This window comes from Actinia tenebrosa, unplaced genomic scaffold (genome assembly GCF_029948245.1).
Source record: "Actinia tenebrosa isolate PJP-AT-01 unplaced genomic scaffold, QUT_ActTen_1.0 PGA_scaffold2__45_contigs__length_23673736, whole genome shotgun sequence".
Lineage (NCBI taxonomy): Eukaryota > Metazoa > Cnidaria > Anthozoa > Actiniaria > Actiniidae > Actinia > Actinia tenebrosa.
In genome coordinates, this window is record NW_028292579.1 from 15097068 (window position 1) to 15113195 (window position 16128).

The 16128-nt window shown below is 40.8% G+C and overlaps 2 protein-coding genes and 1 pseudogene across 2 annotated transcripts; all 3 read left to right on the forward strand.

The window, feature by feature from the left end:
- On the forward strand, positions 1-1310 carry LOC116288668 (uncharacterized). The gene has a single exon (XM_089034666.1). It carries the CDS (start codon positions 93-95, stop codon positions 1308-1310), a length of 1218 nt encoding a protein of 405 aa, XP_088890792.1. The 5' UTR covers positions 1-92.
- Positions 1311-2011: 701 nt separating this feature from the next.
- LOC148909368 (uncharacterized) lies at positions 2012-5989 on the forward strand (annotated as a pseudogene).
- A 524-nt stretch (positions 5990-6513) lies between these two features.
- Positions 6514-8284, forward strand: LOC148909369 (uncharacterized). The gene is made up of 2 exons (XM_089034673.1): positions 6514-7058; positions 7743-8284. Exons 1-2 carry the CDS (start codon positions 6695-6697, stop codon positions 7907-7909), a joined length of 531 nt encoding a protein of 176 aa, XP_088890799.1. The 5' UTR covers positions 6514-6694; the 3' UTR covers positions 7910-8284.
- Positions 8285-16128: the final 7844 nt, after the last annotated feature.

Sequence of the window (16128 nt, forward strand, 5' to 3'; positions counted from 1 at the left end):
CTGTTTATAAACGGATTGTGGATATAGAAAGCAAAGTTTTTCAAGTACAGGGTTTACATGTGACATTCAAATTTTCTGAGCTCCCCAATGACATGAAAATGCTAGCCATGCTTGGAGGAGAATTGTCCAATTCTGCTAGATTTTTTTCTTCATTTGGAAATGTTACTTTTTCAGATAGTGGTGACCTACATGGGACTTTTGGCCAGGGTCAAAATCACATGCGGAAGCCATGGAGTTATAAACACAGGGTTGAAGTAGTCAAGCTTGTGGAAAATTTCAAGAAAAAGTTAGAAACTAAACAGGTTACAAAGCAAACTAAAAGAACTAGTATCACAGAATTTATTGCTAACCAGAAGAGCCGCCAGGAACATCTTCCTCTTATAGGGAGACTAATTGATAGAGCTCATGTTGAACCATTGCATCTGAAAAACAATGCATGGCAGTATTTTTTTAGAGCTTTATTTAAGGAAGCATTAGGAAAGTCCAAGCTCAAACCTTCACACAAACTTTTTTCTGATATCCCTCAAGACATCTGTGTAGCTAGAGTTGTAACTGCTTTGCAGTTTGAAGTGAAGGCAACCCGACTGGCAAAGAAAGTTAGGATGTGGTATAATGAAACACAAGGGAAAAAGGGGGACATGCAATACAGGTTTACTGGGAAGGAGTCAAGGATGTTTTGCCATAATTTCATGAGACTTATAAGGCACCTGAGTCATGAGGATGATAGTAAGAAGCAAAGGCAAACAGTCCTGGCTTTAGTTTATATAGGCATCAGGTTGAGAGACTGCTGCTCAATCTTCAACAGATTTGAAGTCAAAGATGCTGATTTATGTAATCTTGAAACTAAAGCCAGAGAGTACTGTCATGCCAACAAGCTGTTTCTTCCTTACCCCATCAATCCAACCATCTGGACTATTGGCCATGTTTTACCCGTGCATGCAAAGCATGTGTATGATATCTACAAGCAAGGGCTCCTTACAGTCACAATGGAGGGTAGAGAAGCTAAACATGTTGCTTTGCACAGGCTGAGCCAAAATTCCACATATCAGACAAGATGGAAAGACATATTTAGACATGAGTTTATCATGGCAATATGGTTGCCCGAGCACAACCATGTACCATGCCTATACTCACAAAGCAAAGAAGTTTACATACCTTCGAGAGTTTTTGAAGATGATAGTTTCTGCTATTGTGGCCTAGAAAAGGCAGATCCTAGTGATAAAGAATGTTCTTTCTGTGGTGACAAGCTCATGGCTCTTATACATGACAGTGTCAAGGCCAAAAGCTATAAACCTGGCCTGGCCCTTTGAGTTGTTTAACCATGTGCATTCCTGAGATTGCTAGATTTGCATACAATGTTATGAAAAATGTGTTTCTTATCTAGTTTATTATTATTAACATTTCATTGGTATGAGATTATAATATATATCTTAGATTGATAGATTTTTATATATAATATTATAAAAATGTGTTTTATTATCTAAGGTTTTGATATCAAAATATTCATATCACGCTGGGAAAAATGAGAGCCAAATCCGGCCATTGTGCGCCCGTTCAATTTTCAGTCAGCGGTATTATCTGTCCTATACAACACAAAACAAAACGGCGGATGGAAAAGACAAGTTTGTTTATACGATTTTTGGCGCTTTAATTGTTGCTAAATCTGAACTTTTATCTGTAAATTCAGATAAAGATAACGTGAGAAAGGCATTGGCAGAGCTCAAACCCCTGATAGAGTCAGTCGCGACGGTCCATTTCGGCGATTCTCGGTCTCGCCACAAGCATAGTATTGGTAATTATTTTCCAATGCTACAACGTATGGCTTATCAATGGTACAAGCAATTCATGCGTCGCATGTCTAAGCGATTAAGTGTAAAAAAATCCATGGAAGGTCTTGCTGGAAGTTAATTTGCCAAGGGAGCTATTTGAAATTGTTAGGGAGATTGTTTCAAGAACAAATTTTGGACTGTTTACCGGAGAGACTAAATCAAAAGAGTCTTTAAAATATGTGATGGCTTTCATATCTCTAGCTCGAGTGAGGTCCTTGTTTTCAAAGTTAATGGACTCTGATATACCCAGTGAAAGTTTTCTTCGAAAGGTAACCCAGGATAAGAAGCGGATCGAGGCAATTATAGATGAAGATAAGCAGTTTGGTATGTTATATGATGATAAAAAAGAAGTGCTGAGCTTTGATTTCTTCTATGGAGTTTGGAATAGTCATGGATTTCCCCTGCACATAACATCAAATAATGTATAGTCTTGTAAAATTTCAAAACGTTTTTTAATTGATTTTAATAGACACTAGCTCTTTTGACTATTTTACACTTGTGGATAACTAAAGTACAACCTTATTATATTCTAGTTCATGACATTTTTATTGCTTGACTGTTGATAATTATGTAGCCCCCCCTCCCCCTAACATTTTTGACATGCATTTGTAGTAGTGGATCACCACCTATGTACTTATTATTATAGTATAAATTGCCAAATAAAATATTTTGTTTTGTTTTGTAGTAATATTGAACCACCTTCTGCACATGTGCGTTGGTCTTAAATGATTAGTGAAAAACTTTCAGTATGCACAAACCTCTTGCGCTGCAAATTCCCTTTGTGCTTTATTTCAAAAAGAAAAAAGAAAGAAATGTACCCTAACCCAGCTAACGTTACAACCCGAAAATTTGTAAATGAGGAAACGCCTCATCAAAACATACTACATTGATGCTAAAAGGTATTTGATAATATCAACTAACATTTATCCTCAGCTATTTGTACGACATGTCGCAAGAAACACAATGAACGAATATCTGCTCATAAAGATTGGCTTCATGCTAGGGAAAAGGGAGGAGCTCAATTTAAGTCAGGTCAAAAACCCTCAAATGAAAGGTTTGTTTTTTATCTACGTAACATATATTCCACGGTTTTGATCTGATCAGCAAACACATTTGAAACACGTGTACTTTTTTGTTTTGTTTTTTGTTTAGTTTTGTTTTGTTTTATTTATTTATTATTATTTTCTTGTTTTTGTTTTGCAGGACTGCCAAACATGAAGCTGTGGCAGCTATTAGCCAAGTATTGTCCTCTACTCCATTCAGAGAGTCACTAACTCCCCAGATCAAATCTCCCGAACCATGCTGGACTCCAGGCTTAGAAGGTGTAACTTCCGACTCTATAAGGTTTAATGCGAGAACTGACGCATTGACCGTTTATAACTCAGCTATGAAAGATATTGCTTTTCAGGTACATGGAGAAACGCGTAAACCACTAGACTCGCAGTTGAATATTCCATGGGAAAAGGCAACAAAAGCTGAACAGATGCAGTTCATAGAGAAAGCTAGGGAAGACTGCTTGTTAGTTTGTAAATCAATTGCTCCTAAGAATGGTGAAGAACTTTTTAGATCACTAGCACTTGAGCGTCAACCCTCCGAAGAACTCAAATTACTCATGACAGCGTACAAAAATGCAAAATCGAAGACCTTAAAGACACAAATCCTTAGCCTTTATGCTTGTAGATACTCAGCAGGTACCCTTAAGGAAATCCATCTTCCCTACGGTAAGTTGTCAGGATGGCAGATAAAACAAGCACGATTGCATGCTCGAATAAATGGTCCTGGTACAGAGCAAGTAAAAGAGAAAAAACACCGCACACGGCTTGATATGACGAAGGTAGATCATTTCATAGAATTTGTTAATCGCCCTTACTTTTACCAAGATGTCGCGTATGGAAGCAAAGTCCTTAAACTTGACAGCGGTGAGAAGATTGAAATGCCAAACGTAGTTCGGACTGTGACACGGTCTACAATGATAACCCAATATTTAGAATTCTATAGAGAAGAGCAGTGTGAACCACTAAGTCGTTCGACACTTTTCAAGATCTTGGAAGTCAGAGAGGCCTCACAGCGAAAGTCACTTCAAGGACTGGACAACACAGCTGCCGATGGTGCTTCAGGCTTCCAGACAATAGAAGGAATTGTCGACGTCCTCGAAAAAGGAGGAAAAGATAAACTCTGGTGTGGTGCTGTTAAAAGAAAGCTAAGAGATGCAAAACGATACTTGAAGACCGATTATCGTGTGAATTGCCAGCCAGATGATTCTATTTGCGCCGACCACTGCAGGAGGTTTGGCCTCGGCGACGAAAAAAACTTGGAATTTCAGAAGAGCTGTTCTCACCAACACACTGAACGTTGCGATGAATGCGAGGCACTGAAGAATGTTTTACAAGAAATTGAAAGAGAACTTCAAGGAAAGTCCTGGACGCCGTACAGCCAAGATCAACGAGATGACCTTCTGTTTGATTTTTACAAAGCCAAATCAGATATTTCTCTATGGAAGGCCCATATTCTGCGTTCCATTCACCAAGATAAAGCTAAACAAGATGTTCTGAAGAACATTAGATCCGACTCGGCAATGATGGTTATGGACTGGGCCATGAAGTTCTTGCCGCTGAAGTACAGAGAAAAGCAGTCGGATTGGTACGGGAAGCGGGGTTTGAGTTGGCACATCTCTACGATTATATCAATAAAAGCCAGTTCTGAAACTCTCGAGCTCAAGTCCTACGCCCATATTTTGGACTCGTGTAAACAAGACTGGTTTGCTGTGTGTTCTATCACTGAAAATATGCTCAAAGTGGTAAAGGCTGAGAACCCACAAATAAAGTCAGTCTTTCTTCGTTCAGATGAGGCAGGATGCTATCAGAACAACTCCCTCATTGCTGCTTTAAGAGATATTGGTCAGAGAGTTGGTGTCAGTGTCTTGCGATTTGACCATTCGGAGCCACAGTACGGTAAGGACATTTGCGACAGAATTCTCTGCCCGATGAAATCCTCTATCAGAAGGTACTGCAATGAAGGGCATGATATAGTCTCGGCAGATGATATGCGAACAGCCCTCTTTGAAAGGCCTGTTAAAGGTACATCTGCATCCGTATGTTCTATTGATGAAGGTAAAGACACACTAGAAGTAATCAAGATAGACGGATTTAGCATGTTCCACAATTTTGAATACGAAGAGAACGGCGTGCGTGTTTGGAAGGCTTATGGAATAGGTCCAGGAAAACTGATTCCCTACAAAAGCCTGTTTGTGAAGCACCAAGGCTCTACCGATATCATGGTATGTAAGGAATTTTTTCCGTTCCGAGACACACGTTTATATAAAGAAGCTACTAAGAAAGACGCAAAAGAAGATGCTAATGGCATCTTTCCCTGCTCCGAGCCCGGTTGCCAAAAGATTTTCAATACATTTTCTGACCTTGAAGCCCACTTGGATGTTGGAAATCACTGCAGCAAGAAACAGGTGACAGTGTATGATAAACTGAGAAGAGACTGGGCTATGAAATTCTCTACTGTTGACAAAGTTGAGGGGCAAAAACTGGCAAGTATCGAAACATCAGTGTCCGCCAAACGCGGTAAGTCGAAACAAGAAGAATGCCTAAATGAAGATGGGATGGGCTCTGCACAATCCCCGAGGTGGAGCAACTAGATTTTCTGACAACGTCAAGAAGTACTTGACAGCAAAATTTGATATTGGAGAGAGAATGAGAAATAAAGCCGATGCAGCACAAGTAGCAACTGATATGCGAAAAGCAAGAGATGAGAATAATGTCCGTTTGTTTGGTAGAGAAGAGTGGTTAACCAAAAGTCAAGTTCGTGGATTTTTTTCACGACTCGCTGCAGCTCGAAGGAAGCTTGGTAATGAGAACATTGACCTCAAGGATGCGTATGCGGAAGATCTGGAAGTGGAGAGACATAATCTGCTTAAGGATGTTGAAAACGAACTAGGCCTACAGCATCCCATCTGCTATGATTCATACAGCGTATGTGACTATGCGAGAGAACGAAAACTAAACAAGTTCAGTGTTGACATGTTGAAAGCAATTTTGAGCAATTTTGAAGTTTCATTTAGTAACAAGGACAGAAAGAAAGATTTGATGCAGAGATTGTCTTCGTTTGTTGAGGAATGCACATGCTTCTCGGGAAGCCAGAACACTGACTGAACGCGTCTCTTCAGTGAGCTATAAAATAACTTGTTTCAAATCAATACCGAAAATGATATAGTTTACTTCTTGAGCACAGAATATATATTATTGTTAAAATTGATAAAAATTGAAAATAGGGATTTTTCAGATTTTCACCGAGAAAAAGATTCGGCGTTTAATATGTGATAGTTGCGTGACACTGGTATCATCGTTCTATTAATACCTTTCACGTAACTCGATGTTACAGGAATGAATTGGCTTTTTTTTCATGGTTTATAATGCCTTAACCTTATTAAGGTTACTATTATCGAAATAGATAGATAAAATATATTTTATAATGTTACCAAAGTATAAATAATAATTAATATAGTTTGCTTCGCCAACTAATTTGCATATTTAAAAAACAACCAGAACGTAGTCTACCATAAAAGTTTTCCCCAAAGAATATCCGCAAATTTAAGATCTTTAAAACAATTAAAGTGTATATCAGGTCTAGAATTTTTTTACGGTTTTGTCATCTCTAGATGATATAGATAAATATTCCAAAAAAAAATTTTCGATTTCGAATTTTTTTCACCTCGAAATCAGCCTTCAAAGTTAGATTTCTGGCGACGCCCAGTCGTGTTGGCCGTGTTTTGGGAGACGCTAATGGACTGGCACTAGTTTTTCTGTGACGTAAATTCGGTGACACAGTTTAGATCGGCCTTTCGAAGTATTGTAAATATGCCTAGTAGGTGCGTGGTTGGAGGGTGTTCAAATATAACGAAGAAAGGCATAAAACTTCATACGATCCCTTATTTTAATGATGACCGACCAATAGCAAAGGCTAGAAGGAAAAGATGGGTCGATTTTGTGTTGAAAAGACGAGCAAAATGGACACCTACGGCGACTTCGGCAATATGCTCGGAGCACTTTTCTCCAGAGGACTACAGTCAGCGTTACTCTTTCGGAGAAGACGACAGAAAGCTGGCACACTTAGTAAGGGATGAGACCAGACCAGATGGATCAGACCAAGTGAGATTTATTTATCCGAAGTTTAAAAATGGGGAGGCTACTGTAAGAGATGTGAGAATAAAACCAGATTATGGTAAGAATTGCTATTTCGGCACATCTGATTTAACAAAAAGTCAAAAAATACTTGTATACATGTTATTGTTTATCTTTTATCAATAGGGTATGTAGAAGAGATATACATCACTTTTCTCGAAGCATTGCAGAAAGAAGACATGTTAAGAGAGGCACAGAAAGAATTAAAAGAAATGACCCCACCATCAATGAACACGATGCTGGTAAAAGAAAGTAAAACTGTGGCTTTGGAAAAAAAGGAAAAAAGAAAGAGTATGGTTGTAGACAATGTACCACCCACAACACCATGTGAGTAGGATGTTATTTCCCATTGATGTTTCTAAGTTTGAAGAGTGCCATCATCATACCTGTGAAATTTGCTTAGCTGAATAGCACTGAATAGTGCTAACCAAACAAAAGAAAACAAATGAATTTGTGCTAATTATTACTACTATTTAGATTTTGTACTATTTCACTGGTTATACTGACTGCACTCTGTTTCAGTGTTCAAATATCACCAAGTCCTTATTCAGTGCTTTCACTATAGATCTTTCTTCATAATTAGACTGTTGTGTCTAAGTCATGAAGGTTTATTTCTAATATGTTGAATAATCTAACAGTCATAACATAATAGAAGTATAATATAAACTAACAATTTTGTCATCAACTATTCACTTCATGCTAATTTGTGCATTACTTTTATCAGTATCACAGGTACTTGAACAAGAAGCCAAAGCTGCCGAAATGAAGAAAACAAAGAAGATTGGAGAAGGCAGGATAGAGAAATCAATCCCTCATTGCACTCATTGCAAGAATCCCATGAAAGGACACAAGAATGTGAAAGACTGCCCTAAAAACCAGAAAAGCAGTTAATACTCTCTTGCTTTTAGAGTGAAGTTACTAAACCCGTGAAATAGAAATTACTTGTTAAGGTGTAATAGTCAAATAGACACAAAAGAAAACAATGGCATTAGAGTCTCAGTGCTAAGGTGTATTAGTCTACTATCCATTTCACTGGTTTAGTGACTTCACTCTTATATTAATATGTAGAAATGTATCATTTTGTAATACTTTTTACAATTAATTATTTTATAATTTTTTATTATAGTTGTAAGTGCAATACAAAGTGACAAATACAAAACAACCCTCATAAAGGCAATTTGAGTCATTTCTATTAGACCCATGATACAAAGTTGTATAATTAGTGAGGAGAGTCGAAGTAAAATAAAAGAAAACAGTGAATATCTACTACTATGTAGTGCAATTTTTTTCATGCTTCAAGTAAAATCACTCTAATGCAATGTTCTGTTTATAATATAATATGTATCACTCGTTATCTTCGTATCCACAAAAATCGGTGCTAGGAAACTGTTTTCTTATTGAGTGGTATGCACAAGCAGGCAGTGGGATTCTCTTGGATCCTCCTCCTTGATAACCATGAACCAATTGGGTGAATTCCCTGTAAGTTGTTGCACGGAGAAGCCTAAAATATGAAATGATAATTTGTTAGTATATAAACTTATCAAACAAACAAGAATATATTCTTGAAATAAACAACTGTCAGTTACAATTGCTATTTACATCATTATCATGGAAATAAGTAATACTTTAAAACGGCATGGTATGACTTGTAAAGCACGTGAACAGTAAAAGATATAAGAAAATAAGGAAGAAAACATTAGTCATAGTTATCTTACTTGTTCTGGGCCCATGTAATTAAAACTAAGCTTAGAAGAAAAAAAAGGATTTACTCACTCTTCTTCACTGCCAGTTTGTCTATACTTATATCCGTCGATAGTGCGGTACTTGGCACATGATGAACGTAGGGACCAGCGATTTAAACAAACAGGCTCAAACCCTGGATGTAAGGTCACACAAATGGGAGGTACTTCCAATTCTTCGAGCACTTCGGAAGACTTCAGTGACTCGAGACAACCCTCTATTTCGTGACAGCAATTACACTCTTGAGGTTTTTGAAGTAAGTCTTTCTTGCAATGACCGCATCTACACCTAAAAGAGGAAACGTTTAGATTTGCGAGTTAGTAAAAAAATCAAAACGAAACTAAATATTTTGCAAAAAGAGTGAGCTTGTAGCTAGATCTTGATAGTTACGTACCAAGCGCTATTCGGCGTGACGCCATCAAATCTTTCTTGAAGCTTTTCATTTCTCTTCTCGATCTTTGAAATTTCTTCGTTATATTCACTGAGCCAGTCCGCATCAGCAAGTGGTTCTGAAGAATATGGTCCTACCAATTCGTGAGATTCAGACCTGGGGTAGCTATCATCTGACTCGTGTGTTTCAGCATGTTGATGGCATTCGTCCTCTATTTCTCCATCCTCTTCCTCTGAATATATACTTGAAATCTCGCTTTCAGAGCTGCAATCACTCCCGTAATAGTTCGTAGCCGTCTTGTGAAATTATATATTGAAATTTATGTTTTTTGAAGGAATGAAAGTCACTAACGGGTCAATGTTTACAATACTTTGTCTACTCGTATCCTTGACAATCGCTTTTCTCGGTTCTCGAATTTACGTCACTAGTTACCAGTCTCCTAAAACACGGCCAACACGACTGGGCGTCGCCAGAAATCTAACTTTGAAGGCTGATTTCGAGGTGAAAAAAATTCGAAATCGAAAATTTTTTTTTGGAATATTTATTTATATCATCTAGAGATGCCAAAACCGTAAAAAAATTCTAGACCTGATATACACTTTAAACTATAAATTGGACTTATTTATGCCTATATTAAGAGGTTTATGTTGTATTTTTGTACAAGAAGCGGCTAAGCAGAAAGACGTTGCGTGACAGTGTCGTAAGCGACACGGCGATTTTTTCTAAACGTTTACCGTGTCACTGAAACTCAAAAACACGAGTGCCCACAAATTTTATTTCTGATTTTAGTAGTCCAGTCCTAGTACTAATAATGTGCATAGGGGTGGACTCCGGGTCAGGCCCCACTTCCGAGAAAATAATTTTTGAATCAAGGTACCATATCCAAATTACTTTGAAAGCTCTATAGTGGGGTTCGAATAAATATTATTATCGTTGCTTACTTTTAATAAAGTCAAACAATTCTCACATGAAACCAAACCACAAACATGTATCTACCTTTAAATGAAGTATGAATTTGCTTGAATGAATGTGCGATTTTTGAGCGACCTTGGCGTAACCCATAAATTTGGGGTTTCCAAAGTCCGATCCGGAAGGATTTCGATGCCAATGAAAATCGTCGCCAAAAAAATCGAAAGAATGGGTTTCTGTTCAAAAGAACATGATTTTAGTTCATCACATATGATCATAGTCTCATGCACAAAAAATCAAGGAAATCCATTTTTTATCGAAATTTCAGTGGTCGGTTCTTACGCGGACAGCCTCTTAAATTTGCTTTGTTGAGCCTAAAGTTTTCCGCGTTTAATTCGTTAGGTTCCTTAGGAAGTTCAGGATAAAGTGGAGGTGCTGATGGTATAACATCCATTATATATACTAATGTACGACGCTTTTGGGAATGATATTGAGGAGCAGCCACATACGACTACCGGGATTACTGGAATTGGAGAGCATTTAGGAAGATGTTTCCGCATGCAGACCCTAGAAAGTTCGAAAGAAGGCCCGACGGTATTTATTACCAAGGCTCCAGAATGTACAGCAATGCGGACTTGGAGCCGCGTGAGAAGAGGAAAGAGGCACAGCATTTGTCAATAACGAAGGAGGCACCCGTGCATAAAGAAAGGCTACCTAATTTCCCGGAGAATTTATTGATAACCAAGGAAGATTACCCATTTTACGACGCCCAAGGTGGTATAAACGACTTCGATAAATTGGTAACGCATTTGAAGATTCCAGTGGGTCAGCAATCATTTGACGTAGTAGTAAGGGATATCTTTAAAGAGACGATGTTGAAGCATACGTCGGGTAAAGAGGCCAGGGAATGGTTAGCAGGACCCAACATGCGGCATTGGCCGCAGCAGTTAAACTTTGCTATTGGGACTGCCACTAAAGGTTGTGGTGTTGCCGCGGACATGTTTCATATTTCATTTATGCGGTTTCACGTCGCCTTTACGGTGAGGAGGTTGTTGAAGGAGCTTAACGTACCCCTACCAGGAGATGAGGTGTTTAATTCGATGAATAACCGCTACGACTCCGCTGCCCTAGAAAGGTTAATTAACGAGTTTAAGCCACAGCAAAGAGACTTTCGTTATAAGGAGGGTAAGACGCATGGGTTGGGCATTGTTTACGTTTGGGGTATTAATGCTGCGCGTCCGGCAGACATGGATCACCAAGAATACCCCGGGAAGGAATTAGAGTTTTGCGATATGGGCGGTCGCAAGGATAATAACACGCTAATTGATAGGATTCAAATGATTTTTCCTAGCACTTGGGATCCGTTTGTGTTAATGAAAGGAAAAGGTTTAAGGAATTTCGCTAGGATTAACCGCAGCATAGAGGCATTCGTGTACTGCATCCTGGGAGCGCAGGTAAATACCCGCAGCCCCATTGTTGGATCCCAAGGCGCTTCACAGGAAACGCAACAGGAATTCCTAACCCTGTTTGAGTCCGCAATAATAGAAAATGATCTAAATCGGTGCAGAGATATCAATTAGCGGTGCAGCAATCCAAAGTGCGGCTGGATTACGCTTTGTCGCCTGGTTGTTGGTTAATGCCAATTAATTTGGTCATCAACACTAATTCCGTTGTGGGTTATAACAACAAACTGCAACGAGCTACTAAGGATATGAAGTTTGGGGTGAATGACGTGAACTCTGACACTACCAAGGGCATTCATCACTTCGTAGAGAAACCAAAAAAGGAACACGCAGAAAAACCCGAACCAAAGAAGAAGCCTCAAAAGAAGGTTGTGCCACCTGAGGAATATGACCATAACCTGCTAAAAGCCGGTCTAGCAGTCGCGGGTGTTGGTCTGAGCTATTATATATGGCGATGAACAACCCCTACGTAGCTGGAGTAGATTGTGTCTATACGACTTACACAGGCGAGAAAAAATACACCCAGAGCTCTTGGGTTGATGTCACGGGCATGTCCGTGGACTTGAATTACTCAGGAAAGAAGTTAATCCTTTGTAGTATTTGCATGGGCGCGAGTAGTCACGCCAACGTGGGCTTTAGGTTTCTAGATGAAAACGGTATACTGCAGCCTATGCGCGCGAAGACGAACAACAGGGAGCCTGTACATTTCTCCGTAGAGCCCAACCCCAACAGCGATGAAAACTTATCGGTTTGGACTTTCCACATGGCTGCTGATTGCCATGGGAAGGTAAAGCTGCAGATAAGAGTAGACGACACCGGGAGCGTTTGCGTAAATAGCATAGAGGACCAAAGGGATACTATCTATAACCACGCAACCATCAGCACTCTTACAGTGATTAGTCTTTAAATATATGAATCCACACTTAAAAGAAACACATCATACTTGCTTTTTAGATGAAAAGGAGTATAAAGAAGGGAACGAGTGGCTCGATATCGGAATGTGGGTTGAAGTTGGGGGCTTAGGATTAATAATATGTACTATTAGCATTAACACGGAATTGGGTGCAAACGTGGCGTTTAGGTTCGTCGACGAGAATAACCATCCATTGCTGCCTTACAGAAAAAAAGATAATAGTAGGGTTCCAGCTCATTTCTCGTCGGAGCCCTCTGCAACGAGTGGAGAAGACTTGACGCCGGTTACTTTTCATATGATAGTCAATTGCCAATATGTCAAGCTGCAAATTCTCCCCCACGATGGTAATGTAAGTATAAATCATGTCGGCGAAGCTAACAAGCCCAACAGTATCTGGAATCATAAGCCCATTAGCACCATGAGTGTGCTGCCGTTGGTTCCAAATTACCAGGGCGGTGCGAATACTATCTTTACTTATCCCCAGTCAAGGACGCCTCGGACACCCGACGACGATAAGCCACCAGTAACATACGAGGATAAGATTAACCCTTCATCTTCTTCAAAAGGACCACGCCGATAGCGACGACCAAGATCCAGACGTTATTCCCCACGAACTTCAACAGTTCTCCGCCGGCCCTAAGTGCCAAGGAAACAACCGAACCCAGCAGCCCAGGCAAGCCGGCTGCCATCTTTTTTCCCAAGTCCGCCAGTCCATTGCCTAATTTCTTTACGCCCGCGCCCGTAGCCTTAAGCGCGGACAAGATTACCCCTACTACGCTTGAAATAGCGATCGCAAATGCCAGTGGAACGCCATACTTCAAAAGGGCTCTTTTTATCTTTTCCTTGGTGGTAAGTCCCAGTTCCTTTTCCTTACCTTCTATTTGCGTTTGTAATTCCGCAACTCTTTCCTCGAGTCTTTCCACCTCCTTTTGGGCTGCCTCCCTTTCTTCTTCAGGGCGAGTTTGATCTTCGATTATTACTCGCTGTCGATCTATTTCGTACTCCAAGTCTTCGACGGCCTGTTGAAGTTGCCGTATTTGTTCCTCCACCACTGCCTTGTCCACCATTAATTGCCTTTCTCTGTCAACAGACTCCATTAATTCTTGTCCTAAGCGCTGTAGTTCCGTGTCTTTTCCCGCCGCTTCATTCAAAGCAGCCCTTAGCTGATTCCTAGCGTCGCTTTTTTCGTCCAACGCCTTAGAAAGTCTATTCCTAAAGTCTACGATTTCGTCGGCATGGCTTTTAGAAGTTAGTTTATTTTGTTTAATGAATTCGTCTTCCAATTCTCCTATGCGCTCCTACAATGCTTGGTTTTCCTCTTGGACGGCTTCGAAGCGACTGACGATACCGCCTTCTTCCTTGGTTACGTCATCAAGTTGTCGCGTAAGGTCATCGATGGTTATGTTATTTTCCTGTATTTCCTTCTTAAGTGCTTCCTTTTCAGCCTCGCTGCCTTTTCCCCCTAATTGGCTAAGTTTTTCCTGACACTCCTCTTGCAGTCTGATTGCGGATCTGAGGGCATCTTCGCTGCCAGGCAGTGAAATGCCTTTAACGAAGGCCTCCTTAGCAACTTTCGTATCCTCTTTAGCTAAAGTGCTTAAAGTTGACAACCTGGGCGTTCCCAGCGCCCTTGTGACTCCTTTTGGAAGCTGGTTGTTAAGCAGCCTGGCATTCCTCCTTTGATACAGGTTGTGCCATTTTCCCCTACCCGATCTCTAACTTGAACCTGCCCTTTGTCTCCTATTTGGAAGTCCAAAGGAGCCAGGTCTAGGCTTTGGTATCGCTCTCTTAGGTCCTTGATGCTGTCCGCTATTAAGTCCGACCGCACGCCAAGGGATTCCATTTGTAAGTATTCTGGAATGGGCGTGTGGGGGTTCTTAGACCTAAATTTATCTCTTAAGGAACGCATAGCATCGCGGGCCCTGCTGCCATATTTGCGTCTTAGCTTATCGAAGAGACCTCGGGAGTCTACGTTGTCATCAGGAAGCAGGGTTTCGTATTCTTCGTCATTAATATCAACTTGGCCTTCTTCGGTAAGGGGATCAAAATCCGTTCCTTCTACTTCCATTATATATGATAAGCTCAAAGTTAAACCCCAACGTATTACCTAAGCAGGTTGGCGGACTGAAAGCAGAACGCACCTTTCACCGGGTTACATTCACACCTTCTAGCGCAAAGCCAGGAGAAACCTTGTACGTAGGCGTGCCCCGCCTAACGGATAACCTAGTATTGGTACCCGGCACCTTGGCGTTAAGGTTTGACCTAGCGGTGCAACCAAGTACCGCAGACACGCGTTATGTCGTTAATAATGCAGGCAGGAACCTTGTTTCCAAAATACGCGTGAAGTTCGCCGGGGAATCCCTTTTAGACTTAAATAGGTACGATCTGTACACCACGTACAAAGACTTATGGTTGACGGCCTTCGACCGCACGCAAAGGATAGAACAAGGAATCGCCAGTGATGCCATACGTAAGGTAAGAAGCGCAACCTCTAGCGCATCAGGAGAAGACGAAATAAAGGCGGCCTACGGTACTAAATATGTTATCCCGTTGGACTTCGAAGTTATCACGAACCATGGCGCGTATTACCCAAGGCAGCTAAGTGAACTGCAGTTCGAAGTAACCCTAGCAGATACTACGAACATCCTGCAGGGAAAGGACGTAAGTTCCTCAGCCATCCACCCATACTCCGTTACTAACTTGGAGCTGCAGTACGAAACGGTATATAGCGAAGAGCTGGCCCGTAGCGCCGGCATGGAATATAGTGCAGGGAAGGCATTCCTTTACGACCACGTGGTGATGTACAAAACGTTCAGCTTCACGAACAACGTCGAAGAGGTTATCAACCAAAGCATTAACCTTCCCAGGCGCAGCCTAACGGGGTTAATGCTGCTGTTCGCGAAGACATACACCGCAGGATTGCGTGACTCTGAGGCATTCTTTAATCCTAACATTACCAACGTAGGTGTTAGCATTAACGGAGTACCTAACAAGGTTTACTCACAAGGGATAAAGCCCGAGGATATGTACCGGGAAGTCGCGCGCAAGTTTGGCGACCAAATTGCCCCAAAGGAGTTCTTTAAGGATAAGTACGCGCTGTGGATTGACATGCGCACCATTAACGACGAAGACCTACATGGGCAGGGCCTACGTTTAGTAAATACGCAGGATGGAATAACCTTGGAAATCAAACGCACCAAAGATGCCAGCGACACTACTAAGATAAACGCGTACATCTTTGTCGTTTCAGACGCGCAGTTAAGCGTGGAAATGAATCAGCTAAAGAGCGTTGCCTATTGATGGCCATAAAAAATATGCTATATATACAATGCTTCGCGTATTTGAAAACAACGAAACCAAACTGCAATGCATAGTGCAAGGCGAAACTTTGTACTTTAAAGCAAAGGAAGTGGCGCTAGCGCTGGGTTACGAGCGTCCAAAGGATGCTATTAAGGCGCATGTTCGCGATAAATACGAGGTAAAGCTTAGCGAACTTAAGGTAGAGGTGAATCGCCTCCCCCTTAATTCACAGCCTAATTCCCTGTACGTAACTGAATCCGGGTTGTATCAATTGATATTCAGCTCTAAGTTACCAGCAGCTGAAGCATTTCAAGATTGGGTGCTTGAAGAGGTTTTACCAGCACTAAGGAAGACAGGTAAGTACGAAATAGAACGGCGGTTTGACGGTCCAAAC